Source organism: Heteronotia binoei, chromosome 11, assembly GCF_032191835.1.
Source record: "Heteronotia binoei isolate CCM8104 ecotype False Entrance Well chromosome 11, APGP_CSIRO_Hbin_v1, whole genome shotgun sequence".
In the NCBI taxonomy this organism is placed as follows: Eukaryota; Metazoa; Chordata; class Lepidosauria; order Squamata; family Gekkonidae; genus Heteronotia; species Heteronotia binoei.
In genome coordinates, this window is record NC_083233.1 from 52,643,501 (window position 1) to 52,663,600 (window position 20,100).

General features: G+C 44.5%; 2 protein-coding genes across 2 annotated transcripts in view; one reads left to right on the top strand and one right to left on the bottom strand.

Moving 5' to 3' along the window:
* Positions 1–2,991: 2,991 nt before the first annotated feature.
* On the bottom strand, positions 2,992–11,759 carry PXMP2 (peroxisomal membrane protein 2). Its single transcript, XM_060250190.1, has 5 exons — positions 11,237–11,759; positions 7,170–7,286; positions 5,942–6,104; positions 4,921–5,040; positions 2,992–3,511 (listed from the first exon to the last, which is right to left on the bottom strand). The coding sequence occupies exons 1-5, from the start codon at positions 11,344–11,346 to the stop codon at positions 3,443–3,445; spliced, it is 579 nt and encodes a 192-aa protein (XP_060106173.1). The 5' UTR covers positions 11,347–11,759; the 3' UTR covers positions 2,992–3,442.
* A 178-nt stretch (positions 11,760–11,937) lies between these two features.
* POLE (DNA polymerase epsilon, catalytic subunit) overlaps positions 11,938–20,100 on the top strand; it is a 58,628-nt gene continuing 50,465 nt past the window's right edge. Inside the window, exons 1-6 of the mRNA XM_060250191.1 lie at positions 11,938–12,095; positions 15,907–16,042; positions 16,666–16,746; positions 17,379–17,423; positions 18,017–18,109; positions 18,939–19,093. Of these exons, the coding sequence (XP_060106174.1) occupies positions 12,013–12,095; positions 15,907–16,042; positions 16,666–16,746; positions 17,379–17,423; positions 18,017–18,109; positions 18,939–19,093 (593 nt within the window). The 5' untranslated portion in view covers positions 11,938–12,012. The remainder of the gene's footprint in view (positions 12,096–15,906; positions 16,043–16,665; positions 16,747–17,378; positions 17,424–18,016; positions 18,110–18,938; positions 19,094–20,100) is intronic.

Sequence of the window (20,100 nt, forward strand, 5' to 3'; positions counted from 1 at the left end):
GAACAAATGGCCTGACTTGCCCAGCCCCATGGGCCCCCCACAATGCGCACAGCTCCTGGAAGTGATGTTCCCCTAGTTCTCTTCCTCAGCAGTCTTGCTCATAATGTGTTCACTACCTTTTGCTCTCTGGGACCTGCAACTGAATGCACCTCCCACTGCCATTCACTCCCATGTTGAATCCCTCCCATCCTTCAAGATGCTCAGAGCAGAATGCATGGAAGAACTTTATCTACTGTTTTAGACTCTCAGTTTATATAACATGTGCCAACTGAGCCACTATTTATTTATAACTTATTATGATCTATCAAACTGTATTTATCACATTGATGTGGTTTTTAACTGTTTTTTATACTGTTTTTAGAACGTTGTGATCCACCCTGAGCCCGTTTTGGGAAATGAAGGAATATAAATTGTCTAAATAAACAAACTGCCTTGCCTGAGGCTTTAGCCTGAGAAGGAGTGACTAGCCCAAAGTAACCCCACAATGAGTCTCATGGCCTGAGAAAGGATTCCACGCCAGTCCTCCTCCACTTAATCTTCACAGCAACCCTGTGAGGTAGGCTAGCTTCAGAGAGAGAGAGAGACAATGGGTGGCCAAACATCACCCAGTAAATGTCATGGCCAAGCAAGGGTTTGGACCTGCGTCTACACAGTCGTAATCCAGTCCTCTAACCTCTGTAGTGCTCAGCTCAGCACTTGGCTTTCCTGAACCGTGTCAAGATCAAGCTAATCAAACAAGCTACAAGCAAAACCTTCCCATGAACTCTTGAGCTCCAAGTTCCTCCCCCAACTCCCCCCTCCTCATTTATTCCTAATATCTTCAAGACAGATTCCAATGGCTGTGAACTGCAAAGGGAACAAACTTTGGCCAAAGAGACAGTATCTGTTTAAAAGAGAACTACAAATCTGAGGCACAGCAATAGCCCCCATTTAATAAACTGGAAGATAAAGCCCTCCTCCTGAATCCATCAGCAAGAGATGAAGGCCCAGAGAGTTCAAGGCAGCACCCCGACCTCTGAGCCCTTCAGATGAACAAGAGAGCATCATCTGGATCCATCGACTCAAACACACTCATCAGGAGCAGCCCCCAGTTTCAAGCAGAGCTAGTAATTTGTTTTTCAAAGACTGGCTCTGTTAAGCTAGTAAGATGCGATCAACTCCACAAAAGCATTACATTTAACAGAACGGTAACAGAATGAGATTCTTCCGTGACAGATTCAGAAAGTTAAAGAAATAAAGCAAAACCGTTTAACTCAGCACCGCTCATCCTTCGTTATATTCCAACATGTGACATCAGCAGTCAAAACATGCTGGAAGTTGATGCAACGTCGAAAGAGAAGCTCTGCAAACAACTCCCTTGTCTCCAAAGAACAACACTTGCTTTAAAATGCTTTTCTAGGTCGCATGACTGATGCTGATGTATTGATTTTACTCCCAAGGATTTTCGACCTAGCAAGAAGGCTGGAGGCACAGAAAACTAGCGTGGTGGAAGGTTAAATTAGGGAGACCTGGGTTCCAATTCACACTGAAATTTCTGGGTGACCCTGGGCACAACAGTGCACTTGTGACCTGGCTTTCCTTACGGGCTTACTATGAAGGTTAAACAGAGAAGCACATAATGCTGCTCTTGAGCTCCTTCAGGAAAAACTGAAATTTTTACAAATGTGACCAGATTGACCCCCTACTTGTTGCAAGAGTTTGCAAGAATTAAAAGCCATGTGCAGAGCTAGATCAACCTTCATGTGCCTCATTTTGACCGGTGCATATTACAAACAGGCAGGCAGGGCAAAGAGGACTTTTGCCACAGGAGGAGAGAGGTCAGCAGCTGGTCTGAACTGAAAGTTATTCATTTCCAACCCAACTCAGCCTTCACTGACAGCTTGGGACATTGCCGTTCTTGGTGCCTGGGCTGCAACTGGCCCCTCTGTCATCCTCATGTCTTAGAATGAATCCTCAACCTTTTTGAGCCTGTGGGCACCTTTGGACTTCTGACACAGCGTGGTGCGCAGATCTACAAAATGGTTAGTGTGGAAGGTGGAGCCAGTCACAAAATGGCTACCACAGCTCATTTTCAGTCACATAGCAAAGATGTTTGTGCTGTGGTGGCACAGCCAATCAAATCTCCAATAGCCAATCAGAAGCCTTGCTGGGCAGAAGCCCCAACTGGTTCCAATCACTTTCTAGAAACACTTGGCAGGTGCCAGGAAAGGTGTCCACAGGCACCACGGCAGCCACGGGCACCACGTTGGGGACCCCTGTCTTCTCGGGTGCTGCCTCCTCCCCATGGAACAGGCTTCCTGAGAGGGAGAGGAATCCATACCAACCCTCAGAAAGACATCCAAGGCAGTCCTTTTAAAGAGAGAATTTGGCCTGCTCTCATTTCTGGTGGTGGCTGCAGTTCTCCACATTAGACTGGGGGCTTCTCTTTGCAGTGCTGTATGGGCTCCTCTGGAGGGGACTGAGCTTTCACAGCTAATTGCATATTTATAGTATATTTGCATGTCTTCAACTTTGTTTAGATCTGCTTTGAGCAACCAGAATGCAAATGTCCAAAAAGAAATAAATAAAAGATTGCAGCCAGCTCCAAAAGAGCAATATCCTTCTTATCACCTTGACCATGAAGTCCAAAGTTGTTTCAACACGTGGTACACCATCTCTGCTTCTTTAAGGCCCAGGAAAAGGACAACATGAGCCATAGCATGGGCATCATTATGCAAGTTTAGAAATAGAACTGAAGAGGGGAAAATGCAATTACACAGAATTCTGTTTCAGTGCAGAACATCGCAAAGCCATCCTAAGCAGAGTTATGCCCTTCTAAGCGAGCTGACTTCAGTGGACTTCAATGGGTGCAGCTCCACTGAGGATTGCACTCTTAATCTATTGTTGAGAGTTCTGTGAAAGCAGCTTTGTTTTTAATAGAATCCTGCACTCGAGGGAAATAAGATACCATGGGTACAAGCTAAAATCAAGTATTTTGTTTACCATTGAAAATATTTTTTAAAATTTTATTTCTTTTTGTTTTCAGAGACCAAAAAAAAAAGGCTTGTGGTGGGATTCCCCAGTCCCAGGGCACAGATTCACCCACCCTATTAAGCACCATTTTTTAAACAAAATCAGTTATTGCCTGTTGCTGGCCTCAGCGAAAATTAGGAACAATATTAAAATAAATGAAACCCGATAAAGGCTCAGTTAGGTTAGGACAAATACAATGGTGAGAATCACAGCTCTCCAAGGGAGCTGGCCCTTTCACCAGGCTCCAGTAATTGCAAGGAGAAGGCAGCAGCTTGGATCACAGGGAGTGGTAATCATTCCAGAACTCCTTAAAAGCAGCAGCAACCGGTTCTCTCAAGGCAGAGCCGCCTTTTCGTCTCCCACCAAGTGCAAAGGTTCGGTTTCTCCAACAGAGGGAACTGCTGAGCCCAACTCCACAGCTCCCGCACAGTCACTTCTTGACGGAGGCCAGGTAGGCAAACCAGAAGAGGGCCACCAGGTTTCCAAACAGCACTCGGAACTGATGGGAGAAGAAAACAGAGAAGACAGAGAGGAAAAATCAGCTGTCTGCAAAAGGAGTTCGATTCAGGATTATTCCAGATCAACTATCCCTGCGGACTCAAGCTGGGATGGAGGGGTTCAGGGGGATTCTGGGGGGCTTTTGTAGCAGAAAGGGCCTAGGTTCAAGTCTCCACCTGGCCACAACACTCCTTTGGCAAATGGTCAGACCTCATACTTGGTGACTATCTGTAAAGTGGAAAGCCCTTGTGTACAACAAAGGATCATAGGAAAAGCACAGATGAAGACTGTACAGATTATGGGGAGAGGTGTGTGTTAATAACCAGAACTTGAATGTATACATCATCCATAAATGATGAAGTAGCTCACCTGGGATTTTTTAGATTAGGGGGAAAAAAGATTCTGGCATGTACCTAACCAGGAAGTTCCTCTGACAGAATGGTGTTTTTGTTTGCAGAAAAGGTGGCAGTAATGCTTGCCCGCCAACTTCCCCTCCCACTGCAGACCCCCCCATTTTGTTCCCTATACAATTCCCAGGGGTCTGCTGAATCCCAGAAACCACATTTGGGGAGAGGGAAGGGGCTCAGTGGGCTGCAGCAGAAGGGAAATAGGGAGGCCCTGTTCTGCAAGGTCCACAGATAGCTGGATACATGTCAGGGAAAAGGCAAAGTACTGAGGAACTGGGACAGTGGTCTATACAGTTTTCAACAGAGTGGACAGATGGAATTTTCCTCTTTCTTTCTTCTCTCGCAAGATCAGGACTCAAGTTAGTTCACCAAGACATTTTTTCACATTGACCAAATGAAGGATTTCTTCCACCACACCTGCACAGAATTCACAGCCATTCAATATGCATGGCAATAGTGGCTGGTTAAGAAGACTTCCATTTTGTAGAGGAGACTGGGCCCATCAACTCTTACCATGAAACTTAAATGGAACCTCCATGTACAGAGGCAGGATATCTCTGAACAGCAGATGCTATGATAGGGGAGGAGGGACATTGCATTCATGCTCTGATTCTGATCACCCAAAGGTCACCTCTGCTGGAAACAGAAGGCTGAACAGACTTTTGGTCTGATTCAGCAGAACTCACATTATTGTAGCTCTGGGGTGTCTGGAAAAATCAAACACAGCTTTACAGTTAGATGGGATCCCACTGAGCAAACCAGCAGTGGCCTTGGACAAGCTGCAACATACATACACACACACACCATTTCCATTGTCCTGTCTTTAAACAGGGAAATAAGAGAACCAATTTAAAAGGCCAAATCCACACATGCAGTTGCGCGTGAGCTTCTTCTCTGTCATACTGCTAGAAAGCATATGTGAATTAAACATACCACATGGGGAAGGAAGGCTTTCCAACCTCACCCACACACCACAAAGGGGGATGGAAGGAACAGCACTCACCTGCACAGGGATATATTTAACATTAATAAACTGGATTGGAGTCCACATTTTCCAGTTCATTTTAAGGGCTGGCCAATAACTGGAATTCATCTTCTTCATGAAGGCTGTTGTGTCTTTCCCCTGGAAAACAGGCATAGCAACAGATGAGCGCACCAAGCCCTCCCCCCTCTCCCAAAACTCCTGGAGCCCATTAAAGAGATAACAGAGCATGCTCCACCACCACCACCACCCCATTAAGTGCTTTGATTTTTCTTTTTTTGCAGTTCCCTTGTATAGTGGCACCTGAAAACTCATTTCTCCAAAGAGCCTGGTCTGCAAGTGCTGTTGCTGAGAGTGCCAGTTTCAGCACCTCTCTGCCACCTCTAGCTTGAAAACTAAGAGGGTGGACACCAGATTAACCTCAAGGAAATCTAGTGACTGACCCCCTACGTTAAAGTGATCATGACAAGATATCCAGATTTTGGACAGGCATTTGAAACCAACATATCCTGACAAAGAGTGTCTGGGAACCTAGAATTTTCTTGGGCATTGAGGACCAGGGTGGTGGGCGGGAAAAGCAACTCCACATTTCTGCTTATCTGTGGCCCAGCCCATACAGTACATACTTATCACTCAGTTCTTTAAACACCTGGACATCATTCACAAACACCTGATGTTCAAAGCTCACTGCCAACAGCTTCAGCAAATGTGGGAGTCGGTCATGAAAGATCAAAGACCGAAGACAGTCCTTTCCTTTTTCATGAAGTTGCCGGGCATGATCACAAATAGACGTCTTACAACAGAACCTGTTCACAGGCTCAGCGATGATCTATGAGTAGCACACCTTCTGAACCAACCATCAGGGAAGACACACGCCAGTTTCACTGAAAAGCACTGTGTCTGGGCCACTCAAAGCAACACCAGAAAGATCCTAAGATGTTAAGATCGAGTGGGGCCTTGCCTGTGTGGCCTATGGGCATCAAGGGATGAACCTGAGCATGTGAACCAGTCCTGTTGCCATAAGCCAAAGACTGGGGCTTACCTCCAGTAGGTTCATGACATAGAAAAAGAGCACAAGGAAGGCTGGGGCAACAATGACCCGGTCCAGCAAAAGTCTCTTGACCGTAGAAAAAGGCACATCAGGAGGGAAGAACTGGTCCAAGTACATGTAGAAGTAGTGACTCAGTGGCCCTGTGAACAGGAACCTGGCAAACCAAGCAGGACAGAAAAGTCTGTGTGTTTTTCATATTGCAAATTAGCAAGGTGTAAACGGCTCACCTTAAGCCCGGCTGCTGGTGTGAAAAATACCTACACGTTTCCAGGCAGCTATTGGCAGAGCTGCTATGATGTAATGAAATATTTGCCAATATTCCCACAGTGCAGAGTTAAATTGCCAGGAATGGATTGTTAGCTGTGCAGATTCTGTGAGGGATGCGAAAGGTCAGTTCGGGTGGTGGGGGGATTCACATGAGAGACAGAGACACAGACAGGACACGATGCTGTTGGCTTGAAAGGGGGAACAGAGGCACCCACAGCAGGTTAAGAGGGCAAGGTCTGGAAAAGTGTGGGAGAAGATCCACAGGTAGAGAGGCTGAAGAAAAGGCTACAGAAGAGGCAGTATGCTGACAGAACCAGTTATTTAAAATTAAAAAGAGATGGGATGAAGGAAGAAGAAGAGATTGGATTTATACCCCGCTCTTCATTTGGAATCAAAGAGCAGTTTACAATCTCCTTTCCTTTCCTCTCCCCACAACAGACAACCTGTGAGGTAGGTAGGGCTGAGAGAGAAGCTCTTTCAAGATCTGTGACTGACCCAAGGTCACTCAGCAGGTGCACGTGGAGGAGTGGGAAATCAAACCCAGTCCACGCACTTAACCACTACACCAAACTGGTCCTCACAGCTTGGCACAATTGTGGAAAACAGACCTCAAGGAAAGGGGATTGGGGAAAAGAACACGAAAAGACAAAACTGACTGTATGATTTGGGTAGGCAGAGAATAAAAAGGAAATGTACCCTTAATGCTGGGAGCTAGGGTCAGGTAACCAAAAGGCATCAAGTTATGAAGTTCGCAGATGGGCGTGAACTAGCCAGCCCTTACTGTGGCTGCAGGGAGTAGCAACAACTGCCTGTTCTCAAAAGCAGCCACAGATACACCCTTTAGATCTTGATAGGCTTTTGACACAACACGTTGCAATCCAGCAATCTGCTCAAATTTTCCAAGGTGTGGTCTCTTCCTCCTCCTCCTCCTCCCCCCCACCCACAAACTTACCCATAGGTGGCAAATCTCAAAGGCTCTCCCAAGTCAAAACTTTTTGAAGGGCCTTTCTTTTTCCGGCTTTTCTCAATGATCTGAGACAGGAGGCTCCCGAGAGCTGACAGAAGGGCACTATGAGGAGAAGAGGGGAGAGAAGATCAGTGTCCGGGGCCACCACCAAAAAGGTCATGTAAGCAACTCATCCAGACAAGAGTGATGCTCAGCCCCAGGCACAGGAAGGGATGCATAAAACCACAACAGCATTCATTCGAATCCCCCATGGTAATTGTGTTGTCTCTGCCTACTGAAAGGAAGAACGTAAGGGAGAAGATTCTCACTTTAGCATCTCAAGGAGAAAATGTTCTCTCCAAGCAGGGAGATTTTACTTTTTTTCCCCCTCCAGGGTGGATGGTTAATACAAAGGTGAAATCCCCCACCTGCAGCCCAAAAGGAAATTCCAGATATCCATACCACGTGCCCTATCTCCATGCATAGGCCAGCTATGACTAGCATTCCTTGCGGTTCCCCTCTACCCCAACCCCCCCCCACACTCCAAGCCACACCAATCTGCCTCAACAGAAATATCAGTAAAGACTTGTGCTACTGTGGTTCATGACAGAAGCAGTTACATTCAGCAACTTCATCTTGGATTTAAGAGCATAGAATGAGCTCTGATGAATCATACCAAAAGCATTATTGAGCCCATCATCCTGTTTCTCACCATGGCTGATCAAACACTAGCATAAAGGAAGACAAACAGCAAATGTAAACAACCAATCTTTCAATGTTTTTTATCCCAAGTACCTATTCTTCAGGTGCACTTCAGAATATGGAGGACCTATCAAGTATCAAGACCAGTGTTCCCTCTAAGCTGAGTTAGCATGAGCTGGCTCACAGATTTTAGCCTCCAGCTCACACATTTTTGTCTTCACTCAGGAAGGATGACCCCAGAGCTCAATAATGTATGCAGTAGCTCACAACTTAGTGCCAGTAGCTCAAGGGTGGCCAACGGTAGCTCTCCAGATTTTTTTTTTGCCTACAACTCCCATCAGCCCCAGCCAGCATAGCCAATGGCTGGGGCTGATGGGAGTTGTAGCCAAAAAACATCTGGAGAGCTACCGTTGTCCACCCCTGCAGTAGTTCAAAACATTAACACCAGTAGCTCACAAAGTAGAATTTTTGCTCACAAGACTGCAGCTTAGAGGGAACGCTGATCAAGACTAGTCTGATTTGTCCACTTAGAACTACACGGGCTGCCACCACCATCTCTGGTGCAACAGCTTCTCAGCCAAAAGGGAATGCATCCACCTTCCATGCTGGGGTCTGGCTGGGAAGCTCAGGGTCCTTGGACAGGCCTGTGCTATGGGGCTCCTTCCCTTGCTCTTAATTTGTTTTAAACTGGGGGTTTGCACCATGTTTACATGCAGTACATAGATCTAGAAGCAGAAGCAAACTGAGAGACTATTACCTCCCGCTAAATGATTGCATAAAAATTAATAGTCATTACTCAAACAGGGAGGAACACCATAACTCAGAATATGTGCAAGGAACATGATTTGGAAAGGTTCTTATAGAATAAGGGCTTTCAAGGGAGGGGCCATAGCTCAGGGGTAAAGCAGTAGTTTTGAATTCAGAAGATCCCAATATTTCTGACATTGTCAGGATTGCAAACAGTACCACCAGGAAAAGATCTCCATCCCTGGAGAGCCACTGCCAGTCAGAGGAGACAGCATGGGGCTAGATGGAGCACAGTCTGTAAGGTGTTAAAACAGACTGCCATAGCGCCTCCTCCCACAGCTTTACTCCCAATTTTTGTCTTGAGAAAGCAGAAAGTGAAGCAACTTCTTCATGCGCAAGAAGCCAGGGGAGAGCCCAAACACCCCAACTCCCACACTAGGAAAGATTAAAAGATCATGTGCCAAGGCAGTGGCGCTTACAGCAGTCCCTGCCATGCATGGGTGTTGCACTTGGCAGCCTCTCTCAGTGACAAGCTTATGCTTGCAGAAAACTTTAAGGAGCTGCACCTGCCAATACTTAAGACACCTTGCAACAACCAGAGACATCCTGAACATTTTGCTTCCACATTCCCTTGTGCTGCATACCATAACACCATAGATCCATGCCCCAGGAGTAAAGGCAACTAGTCACACTAGAGAAGAAGAGCCAATTAAGCAAGGGCAATGAGAGCAGGCCAAACATCTCTCAGGTGTTCGAGGTACTTATAGAGCATGACAATCATTGGCTGATGCTGAACAGATGCTGAACCCTGATGGATAAAACATCCCTGATGGGTAAAACATGCAAGGCAGCCTTGCCCAAACCTGAACACTTCTAAAGAATCCCAGTTCACTTGCTTGTGCTGCTAAAAGTTAATAACTCACCTATCCAAGTATGAAATCTATGGATAAATGTCAACTTCCAAACTCCCCAAAACAAACCTCTAAACCATGCAGGCTTTGCAACAAAATGTTTTCCAGAAAACTTGCTTCCACAACCAAATAATAGACTAATTATAAGGCTACTACCTCTCAGTAAACATGAACACATGTGTTTACTTATACTGAACACACTTATACTGAATCAGACCTTTCATCCATCAAGATCAGTATCAACTACTCAGCCTGGCAGCAGCTTTCCACGAACTTAGACAGAGATCTTCCACACCAACTACTTGGTCCCCTTTACTGGAGATGCCTGGGGTTGAACTTGGGACCTTTCTGCATACCAAGCAGATGCTCTACTACTGAGCCACAGCCGCTGCCTAAACAGGAAACCCCTCCCCAATCAGGTTGTAAGGACACAATGCCAAGTGCGCTAGTTTTATTAAGTCTCCTTGACTCAATGTACCAAAACAGGCATTGAACTGGTTGAGGGGAAGACCTAAAGAGTCCAAGATTGTGCACACTTTCTTGGGAGTAAGCCCCACTGAACATAGCAGAACTCACTTCTGAGTAAACATGCTTAAGTTTAAACTACAAATTTTACTAAGAGCTGCAGCACTACTTTCCCAAGAAATTAAATCCCTTGGAATTAAGTGGGTCTTATTGCTGAGTAAACCCGCTTGGGATCAAGTTGTATGTTTTGTATAAATTACGGCCGTTCTGCATATTTATTCAGGAGTAAGAACCATTGAATATAACAGGACTTTTCCTGATTAGACATGCATACGATTGAACTGTGAGCATATTTATTAATAAATTAAGTCCCGCTGAAAGTGTGGATTTGAAGGTGGAGGCTTTCAAGACAGTAAAGCAGCTACTTAGGATAATCGGGGGTTTACCAAGGATTGTTTTCCATCGATTAAGGCTACCCAACAGCATGCATGTTTATCTGAACTGAAGCCTCAGGATACTTCAGGGGGCTTAACAATGCCTGAGGCTGATGCTGCAAGGTTTGGAATGCACAAGTTTGTCCTCGCATTCCACGCCCAGAAAAGGCAGCGATCCATTTTGTGACAGCATGCAGAAAAGGATAGGAAAGTTGCTAGGCACCGCACTCTTCGACGTCACGGAGACTCAACAGACATTACAGAGGGAAAGGAAAAAGGACAGTATTGGTAAGCAGTGTTCCCTCTGAGTTAGCGTGAGCTAGCTCACAGATTTTCAGCCTCCAGCTCACACATTTTTGTCTTAGTTCAGGAAGGATGACCCCAGAACACAATAACTTATGCAATAGCTCACAACTTTAATACCAGAACAAAAAAGGAGTCAACTGCACCTTTAAGACCAACTTAGTTGGTCTTAAAGGTGCAATTGACTCCTATTTTGTTCTACCTCAGACCAACTCGGCTGCCTATTTGGATCTAACTTTAATACCAGTAGCTCACAAAGTAGAAGAATTTTTGCTCACAAGACTCTGCAGCTTAGAGGGAACATTGCTGGTTAGCAGATTTACTCGGAAGTAAGGCCCACAGTGTCCAGAGAGTCTTGTTCTCAGCTAAGCATACATAACGACTGCGACTCGGAAACTGAATCAGGACATGGCTGCATGCTTACTCGGAAGTAAGTCCCGTTGAGTTCGATGGGTCTTACTCGCAGGCAAGCGAACTCAGAACTGTAGACCCGGCTAATCTTTACACGCACCTGGACACGGCTTTAGTGAGCACCGGGTAGAGCCGCAGCAGGAGCAAATAACGCGCAAGCAACTTCTGGGGCAGGGGCCCCGATTCGGGCTTGGAAAGCACCGGAGACATCCCGCAGACCTGAGAAGGGAGCGCAGCCACTGAGCATGCGCTCAACCCTCCTTGCCCCAATAGAAATCAAAGGGCTTTTTCTTCGGGTCCCTTTGGACAACCCCACATCACCCCCGCGTGGCATCTACCCACAATATTAGCCAATCAGCGAAAGGGGAAGGGACTACACTAGATAAAGGGGCGTGGCAAGAAACGAAGCCAAATCCAGACTGGGAAAAAAGGCGAATGCTTTTTTTTTAGAGGGGCGGGACTAAATGGGGCGGGCATTCCCACCCGTGGATTCTAAATAGAGAGCATGAAGGATGATTGATTTTAATATAATCCTGTCGGCCGATGTGGAAAGTTGCCAAAGTCCGCACTGAAAGCAAGGCAGAGAAAGGACTCAGCAGCTACAGCCATTGGGGGCGTGGCCTGGCAGTACAAATTCTGGAGGCGACAATAGACACGGAAGGGGGCGTCTACCTTTCCTCCCATTGGATGGAGAGCAGGAGGGCGGCCCCAGAAACCGGGTCGTGATAGGTAGTGATACACGAACGCAGTCTTAGTTTTGCACGCCCGGCCGTTCGTGATAGCTAATCGCGCGAGAGTTGTGGTACATGTCGCGAGGTTTCCCTAAGCGCGCGAAATTCTGAGGGGGACTGAGGCGGCCGGCAAATCTTGGCTGGGATGGCTCAGAAGAAGGGCGGTGGGCGCCGCCGCTGGCAGGGGGACGCCGGCGCTGGAGATGCTGCCGACGAAGAGACGCCGCGGTGAGGGGGGGGGGGGGATGAGGACGCACGGCTGTGCATGTGCAGAGTGCCGAGGGGGAGGGGCCTTGGTCTGCCCTCGAAGCTGTCGGACGTTTTTGCTATCAGCCAGTCCGTGTTGGCCTGAAGCAGCAGAAAAAAAGTTTGAGTCCAGCGGCACCTTTAAAACCAGTAACGTTTTATTTAAGTTGTGTGTACACGCACGATTTTACCTAAGGAAATGTGCTTGCCCACGAGAGCTCATACCTTGAATAAAACTTTGTTGGTCTTAAAGGTGCCAGTGGACTCAAATCTTTTTCTACGTGACGTGATTTAACGTTTTAAGTGGTAGATTTTCCAACTTGCCTAGCCAACAGCGCTGTTGCCCTTGTTCGAGTAATGCAATTGAGACCATCACACATATACTTTTACATTGTAACCTGTATCAGGATGACAGATGTCTAATACTTATCCCATTACTTTCTAAATTCAAACCCTTGCAAGACTATATCGACCTCAGACTTGAAATATTGCAGACATAGTCAGAAACGGGTAACATGTGCGGCAGCAAAATTCTGTGTATTAGTTCTTAGGAAAAGGAATTTGTGTGATTAAGGGAATGTAATTGATTTAGAACTTATTTTTATGTACTTTTAAAAACCTGCTTTCTACTTGCTTCAAACCGGCTGGTCTTTGGACTGTAATAAAGAATTGATTGATTGATTACATGAAGTGATATCAACCAATATTTCTTGGTCTCTAAGCATCTGTGACGTCCCCCCCCCCACCGCCCCTGCCTCAGGAATGGGACCTTTTCTTTGCTGGTGCTCACTGTCCTTTAGCAGTCAATACCTGAAGTGATGTATTTGAGTATTTTTTTTTATTTGTACCCCACCATTTCCCTAGTGGGGAACCAAAGCAGCTGGCACGTTCTCTTCTCCTCTGTTTTATCCTCGCATCAAGCCTGTGAGGTAGGTTAGGCTGAGAATGTTCACCCAGGAAACTTCCATGTCAGAATAGGAAATTGGAGTTGGATCTCCCAGATCCTAGTTCAGCATTCTAACCACTAAACCCCACTTGCTCTTATGTGCAGAGAGTCATTTTCCTTGCCACTTGATTAACTGTTTAGGTACACAGTATGGGTGAAATGAAGGATCAGCAGAACTGTGTTGGCACTTCTACTAAAAAAAGGGCAGGTACCTTTGATGTGTGTCCGTGTGAATGCCCCCCACTTTCCAAGATGTGCTGCATTGGGTCCTTTACCAGAAAAAGGTGAACAAAAGTATATAAAACTATTAAAGTAAAATTCACACTGAAATAGCATATGCTTCCTGCTGCTACATCTTTTTCTTCATGTGCTAAAGGTGATGGTACATCCAGTTTAAAGAAATGCACCCTATCTGGCTCTAAATGTCTATAAAGGATCAGTGGCAGTGGCGGTTTAACACTTCTGCAAGCTTGAAAGGAACACTGAAAATCCAAATACACTGAAAGCAGATGCAAAAATTATAGAAAGGAATGATTCAAACTGATGAACTGGAGAATTAGTGAGCTCAAGCAATCAAAATTATATCAGGCACTCAAATTAGCAACTAGAAACCTGCCTCAATAGCATTTACACACTGCAAATTACTGCACTCATGAGAAGAGATGACAAAAGAGAAGGCAGAACTAACATAGCCATGCAGGTTTAATCAAACATCTAATTCCCAAGACTGTGGTGTAAGTGTTCAGATAGCAAATAATCCAAGGTAATTTTGAATTTTAAAAGAGCAAGAAGACTGTATTGTTGTGGTTGATGAGCACTTCAATGGCCACACGAATGATTTGAGGACAGATTCTGGTTTCAATGATATGGCAAGCGGTCAGATTAAATATATATATATATATATATATATATATATATATATATATATATTTTTTTTCTTTCATGGCTTGGGAAGCTGAGGAGGGTGACAGGAGCACCTGGCTGATCAGAGGACAAGAGTGATGTTCAGGGGCCTGGAAAAACTCTCAAATACAATAAAAGAAGGGAGCTATCTAGGCTGGGAGGGAGTGTGTTTGGTAGCAATCTTGGATATGGCTATGTGTTTGGATATTTCTGGTCCAAGTATATATCCTAAAAATACCTTATTGTTACTTTCCGGATATATTTGGGTGTCCTGATGGTATCTGTGATTTCCCAGATACCAGATAAATGGGACTCCTGAACACTCCTGGAAATATTTCAGATTAATGAGGAATATTGGGAGCTACCATTTTTTAAAGCTCCCATGACTGCATTTTCCTTGAATTTTGCTCTGTATCACTGTCCATGTCTTCTTGCCAGGACTTGGTATCAGCTTGCCAGGTTGATTTGGGTTCTGTGCTTTGAAATTCATTGTATGAGTTTTGCAAGCTGCAGCATTGTTTTCCTTGCTCAAGTTGGTTTGCATTGGATTTTTACGTTCAATAGTGAATTGCATTCTCCAACAGAATATTCGTTGGTTTTACAACAGATTAAAAAACAAAAAAAAATGTTTTTTAAAGGAGGATTCTCTGGTTTGATAATGGCTGTGTTAGGCTTGCCACATGTTTCTGTGCTTTTGCCAGGATATCCTAGTTCTGCATTAATTCTTTGGGCTTGTTGGTTCTATTTGCTTTGGGTGGCTTTGGTCCAGTGGCTACTTAGCTTGTTTTTCAGTGTTCAGTTATTGTTTGCCATGGAGAAATCTTGGAATCTCCCCCCAGAGGAAACAGTGGAGTATGGGTGGGGGAACCTTGTTGAGGGACCAAAGAACTGGACCTATTGGTCCAGTTAATTTGAAACTAGGCAATTATTTAGTGAACAGGCACCAGCAGTTCTGTGGCAATCTTGGTGTAATTAGCTTAAAAAGCAGCCCCTCCAACCCCCAACAAAGATTGCCCAAAGGAAATAGTGGAGAAGAATAATATCAGAAATCTGAGGAGGAAGAAACATATCCAAATACCAGAACTGCTGTCTGGAACCCAAATAGCTGGGGATACTGATATTTTTTGGCTCCCTGATACCTGAATCTGAAAAATGCCATTTTTTTCCCATGATACACATCTCCAACCTTGTGCTGATTGGTGACATATGAGTGTGACTTTAGTAGGCAATTTTAAATAGTCCAGTTCCAGTCAGAGCAAAGAACCTTTTGGTGCGAAATGGTTAGAACATTTCCTTGGCAGAAGCTAGCACAGCAAAGAAAAGCACTCTGGCATCAGAATTAGGGACTGAGGGTTTTTGTGATGAACCTAAATGGAAGCATGTTAGCAACAGTTGTGTTCCCCTGCAAAAAATGGAAATGTGCAAGAATGGCAGCAAGAACAATTGTCTGTTGTCCGCTTAACTTGTACAACCAGCAGATGATGGATACAAGGATTTCATATATTCCCTGGCCCATATACATAATGTCCAAATAGACAACGTGTATTATGATTGATAGTAAGCAAAATTCCCTGCTTATGTGTGCACATTGTATCAGGTGAACATGCACAAGGCCTAGTGCTCATGCACTTTCTGCAACTGGATGCATTCTGATCATGCTCAGCGCTTAGTAAACACTGGCTTAGGAGACAACTGTAGGAAACTTTTTATGGTCATGCAACAAAATATCCTTGCACTAGAAGTTTTCTTTTAAATGAAAGAAAGCGAGAGCTGAGATTCTTGGTGAGTTATATTCCACTTCCTGTATTTTTTTCCAGCTTTTCTGTACTCTTGGAATTGCAGTATACACTGGCTGCAACTGTTGTGTGTGTGTGTTTACTGGCTCTACTGCTGATATGATTTTGCCAATGGAATACTGATTTTTCTTGCATTCTCTTGCCACAGTGATGATGGCTCCTCACTCTCTGCCCTGAGGCGCTTGGAGCGCAGCCAGTGGACAGACAAGATAGATGGACAGTTTGGGTTTGAAAGGATGAAGGAACCTGCAGAGAGAACAGGCTGGTTGATCAACATGCATCCAGTATGACTCTCTGTTTTTACTTTTCCTTTAAAGTCTCCTCTCTGGAGTTTCAGTGACATTTTTTCTGCTGAATGCCAAAATGACTTTCCCTATGATTGTTCATCACTTTTCCTACAAGCTAAGGGAGCCAGCACCCAGACATTGATCTTGATAGAAAATGAAATGAATAAGGAACATTTTAATAGAAGTAGCTATGCAGGGTGTAACTGATAAACTAAGTTTAAGATCATTTTCTTGAAAATGTGTTCTCTGCGATTGACTGAAGTGGAACCTCACCTATGTGAAGCAGCAGGACTTCCTTAGATTCAAATTTAACTTCTTGCTATGCCTTTCATCATGTACAAGGCATGCTATGATGACATCATAAGATCCTGAGACAAAAGAATCTAAAATTGAATTACTTAATATTGAGAGCATTGGGGATAGGCACTGTCCACTGCTCAGAATCCCCAGTTTCATAACAGGCATGGCTTTCTTCTCTGAAAAAAAAATCTGAGTGATACATAAGTTTAAGAATCTTTTTGCTCTTATATTCTCAAATTAAGGTTTAGATGGATCTTTGGGGGGTGGGTAATAGAACTGTCTGTTGAATTGGTTGAATCCAGCGGCATTCTCTGTTCTAGACTGAAGTTCTGGATGAAGATAAACGCTTGGTCAGTGCTGTGGACTATTATTTTATCCAGGAGGATGGGAGTAGGTTTAAGGTGAGTTTAAGAAGAAGGGGAACAGGGCAGGTGAAATGTATACCTCTTAAAGAACTTGCTGAAAAATTGCAGAGGGAGCACTGTGTAGAAATGAGTAACTGATGGCATGTTTAGCTTCTCATGGAACTTGAATGATGTACATGATGAAAAGGAAAAGAGTATCCAAGAGGTTTGTCTTCTAAGCTGTTGTGAATAAGCATATATTCTAAATTAGTTACTTGTCATCTACATGGGATTTATTCTGCTTTGCTTCTCTTGTCCTTTGTCAATTAAGCTGAGTTCCGGATCCAGTTCAAGGTGTTGGTACTTACCTTTAAAGCCCTATACGGCCAGGGACCAGCATACCTTCAGGACCGCCTCTCCCTGTATGAGCCCCATAGATCCTTACGATCAGCAAACCAACAACTTTTGGTAATACTGGCCCCAGAGACATCATCTGGCCTCAACGAGGGCCAGGGGCTTTGCAGACTGAGAGGGGCAGTTTTTTCACACCTTCCTTTCATTCATGGAGGGGGAAAACATCATTTTATTAGAGCACTAAGAGATGAATGTTGCAAAGCTCATTGGGAAAAAAGTCTCTCCTTCTTTGTTGTTTTGTATGCTTGTGTCTCACCATCTTTTCTCTTTTCTAGGTGGCATTGCCCTATAGGCCATACTTCTATATTGCAACCCGAAAGGTTGGTACAAAACTGGTACAAAAAAAAGGTTGCTCCTAAAACTGCACAACATTAGTGATCTGAAAGTTCTCTGGAGCCAATTAAATTGCTTTAAATGTGAACATGCTTTATAGAGACGGTGTTTGTGTTTCTGTCTGCATATGTGCAGTAACAGCTGGCTTAGAAGCTCTAGTCTAATAGGCAGGACCCTGCATACGTTTGTAATAGTTTTCAGACAATGTTCCAGAGCGCCATGGAAGGTGCAGCTTCTTGGAAGCTTATCAGGAATTCCTGAGTACAAAGTTTAGTCAGGCTGAACCATGAAAACCTGCCTACCAACTTCTGCCCATTGTACCTTCATTGTTTACAGGATGTATTGGATGCATTCTGGGGTATCCTTGTTATTCAAAGGGAGCAATAGAGAAATCTAGCAGGCCTGGCCAGTGCTCTCCATGGACTAATGCTGCACCTTAGAAAGTGCACCACAAACTTCTTCAACACATACAGGTTATGCAACACTCTTGCAGAAAGTTCCAGAGGACAGAAGCTTTGAAATCTATTGTTCTCATGGGTAAAATTATACATTGCCCTCTAACAGACAGTGGTTTTTCTAGGGTTGTGACCGAGAAGTATCATCCTTCCTTTCTAAGAAGTTCCAAGGGAAAATAGCAAAGCTTGACACTGTACCCAAAGAGGATCTTGATTTGGTAAGGAACACTTCAATGACATTGCTGGGAGATTCTAGGAGAATTGCACAATTTGGGGAGAAGGAGAAATGGAATGGTGATTCAGGTAGCCAGTGGCCTATAGCATCTCTGTATCTCTGCACAAGGCATATGGAACTCCCCCAGTTATTGTTACCATTTTGTTTCTTCCTAACCTGCATTAGTTACTGTTTATGGCTAGTGTCCATAGTGTGTTGGAAGAGCACATGCATTGCATGCAGAAGCTCGGGATCAGTTACTGTTCTCTGCAACTATTTACAAGGCTACTCCTTTCCACTGTGCACACTTTGGCTGGTTGTTTTTCCTTGCTTCTTGGCCCACCAGAACTTACTACATGCTGCTCAAAGATAGCTAACAGCTGAAAACATTCACAACTAATTAACTACAATTAAAAGAGAATCATAAATCTCAAATCAGATCTACAGAAATGTCTCAGTCATGGCTGTGCTTCAATAAAGGAATCAGCCAGATACCTTTGGAAGAACTGTTTTATATTTATTTCAAAAACTTGGCAAAGTGAGGTCCTTCCTCATTTCTATGGGGAGGCCATTTTATTAGGAGGGTGGAACAGCAGAGAGAGCCCTAAGTGTGGGTAGCAAGAGAGTGAACAATCTCCAGCTATGCAGAGAAGTGCAGTTGGTTAACAGTTTCATAGAAAGAGGTAGGGTCTTTTAGATAAATTGATCCCAGGCCTCCCTTATGCTGTGACTCTGCCTTTTCTCTTATTTTTCTCTTGCTTTCTTTTGGTTATTGTATTGCTTCCTTCTTCCATCTCAGTGAATTCTTCGTAAACAGCCTCTTTCTCTTGTAGCCAAATCATCTGGTTGGTCTGAAGCGAAACTACCTCAAGCTCTCCTTCAATACAGTAGATGACCTAATAAAAGTGCGCAGGGAGATCACACCTGTTGTGAAGAAGAACAGGGAACAGGACCTAGTGACAGATACCTACACCACCATGCTAGCCAGGTAAATAAGCCTAAGGTCTGGTCTTAGGTCCTGGCAAGTTCTGTTTGGACTGTGTTGAACTAAATCTTCAGTATGCCAGACAGTGTTCTGTTGCATTCACTTGAAGAGGTTGCTGCCTGCTGCCCACTGAATTTTGGGTTTGTCATAAATAAATTAATCTTTGTTGAGAAGCATTTTCCTTCCTATTCTCGTGTTTGCAAATAATGTCAGCTTTTTTTCTCTCAATGCAACTGGCTGATAAATTGATAATGCTTGCTCCTTCTAATGTCTGCGCTGCTGCCTCAGCTGAAGCAGATCTTTGGCTGCCCTGTCCTGATAGAAAGCAATGCTACTTTTATTACACCATTATTTGAATGATGGAAGACTGCTGTCATCCCCTTTGAGTTGCAGAGGCTGCTTCTGCTGGGGAAAGGACCTTCCCAGTTTTTGTACAGACTCCACTGTCATCCTCCCCTAAGCAAAGGGATCATTTATATGTAACCATGACAGTCTAAGGGCCATTTTCATGTGTCGGTTTCTCATGATGTTCTGGTACAGTTGGATACAAGAATCACTCAAATGGTACCAGTTATATGGCTTTCTTCCCACCCACATCTAGTCCTGGTGGAAAAGAAGCCTCTCATCTAGCTTTTTTCCCACCCACATATGGCCCTGATGGAAGAGAACCAGTTTAGTTTAGCGGTTAAGTGTGTGAACTCTAAATCTGGGAGAACCAGGTCTGATTCCCCACTCCTCCACCTTCTGGTATGACCTTGGGTCAGTCATAACTCTCTAGAGCTGTTCCTTTCAAGAGCAGTTCTTGAAAGAACTCTCTCAGCCCCAAGTACTGCACAGGGTGTCTGTTGTGGGGAGTGGACTGGACAGGAGATCGTAAGCTGCTCTGAGATTCCAAGTGAAGGGCAAGGTGTAAATCCAATCTCCTCTTCTTCATAGACTTTGCCCATATGACATTTTGCATCCAGATTCTCTGGATAGTTACATTTAAGTAGGAGGAACCACAGCATTGT

Bases quoted from the DNA above. Each gene is read 5' to 3' on its own strand.
- PXMP2 (XM_060250190.1), bottom strand. From the start codon at position 11,346: ATGTCTCCGGTGCTTTCCAAGCCCGAATCGGGGCCCCTGCCCCAGAAG. The intron at 6,105-7,169 runs GTAAGTTTGTGG...TTGGTTTGCCAG, and splicing joins TTGAGATTTGCCACCTATGG to GTTCCTGTTCACAGGGCCAC. The intron at 5,041-5,941 runs GTAAGCCCCAGT...CCTGTTTTCCAG, and splicing joins ATGTCATGAACCTACTGGAG to GGGAAAGACACAACAGCCTT.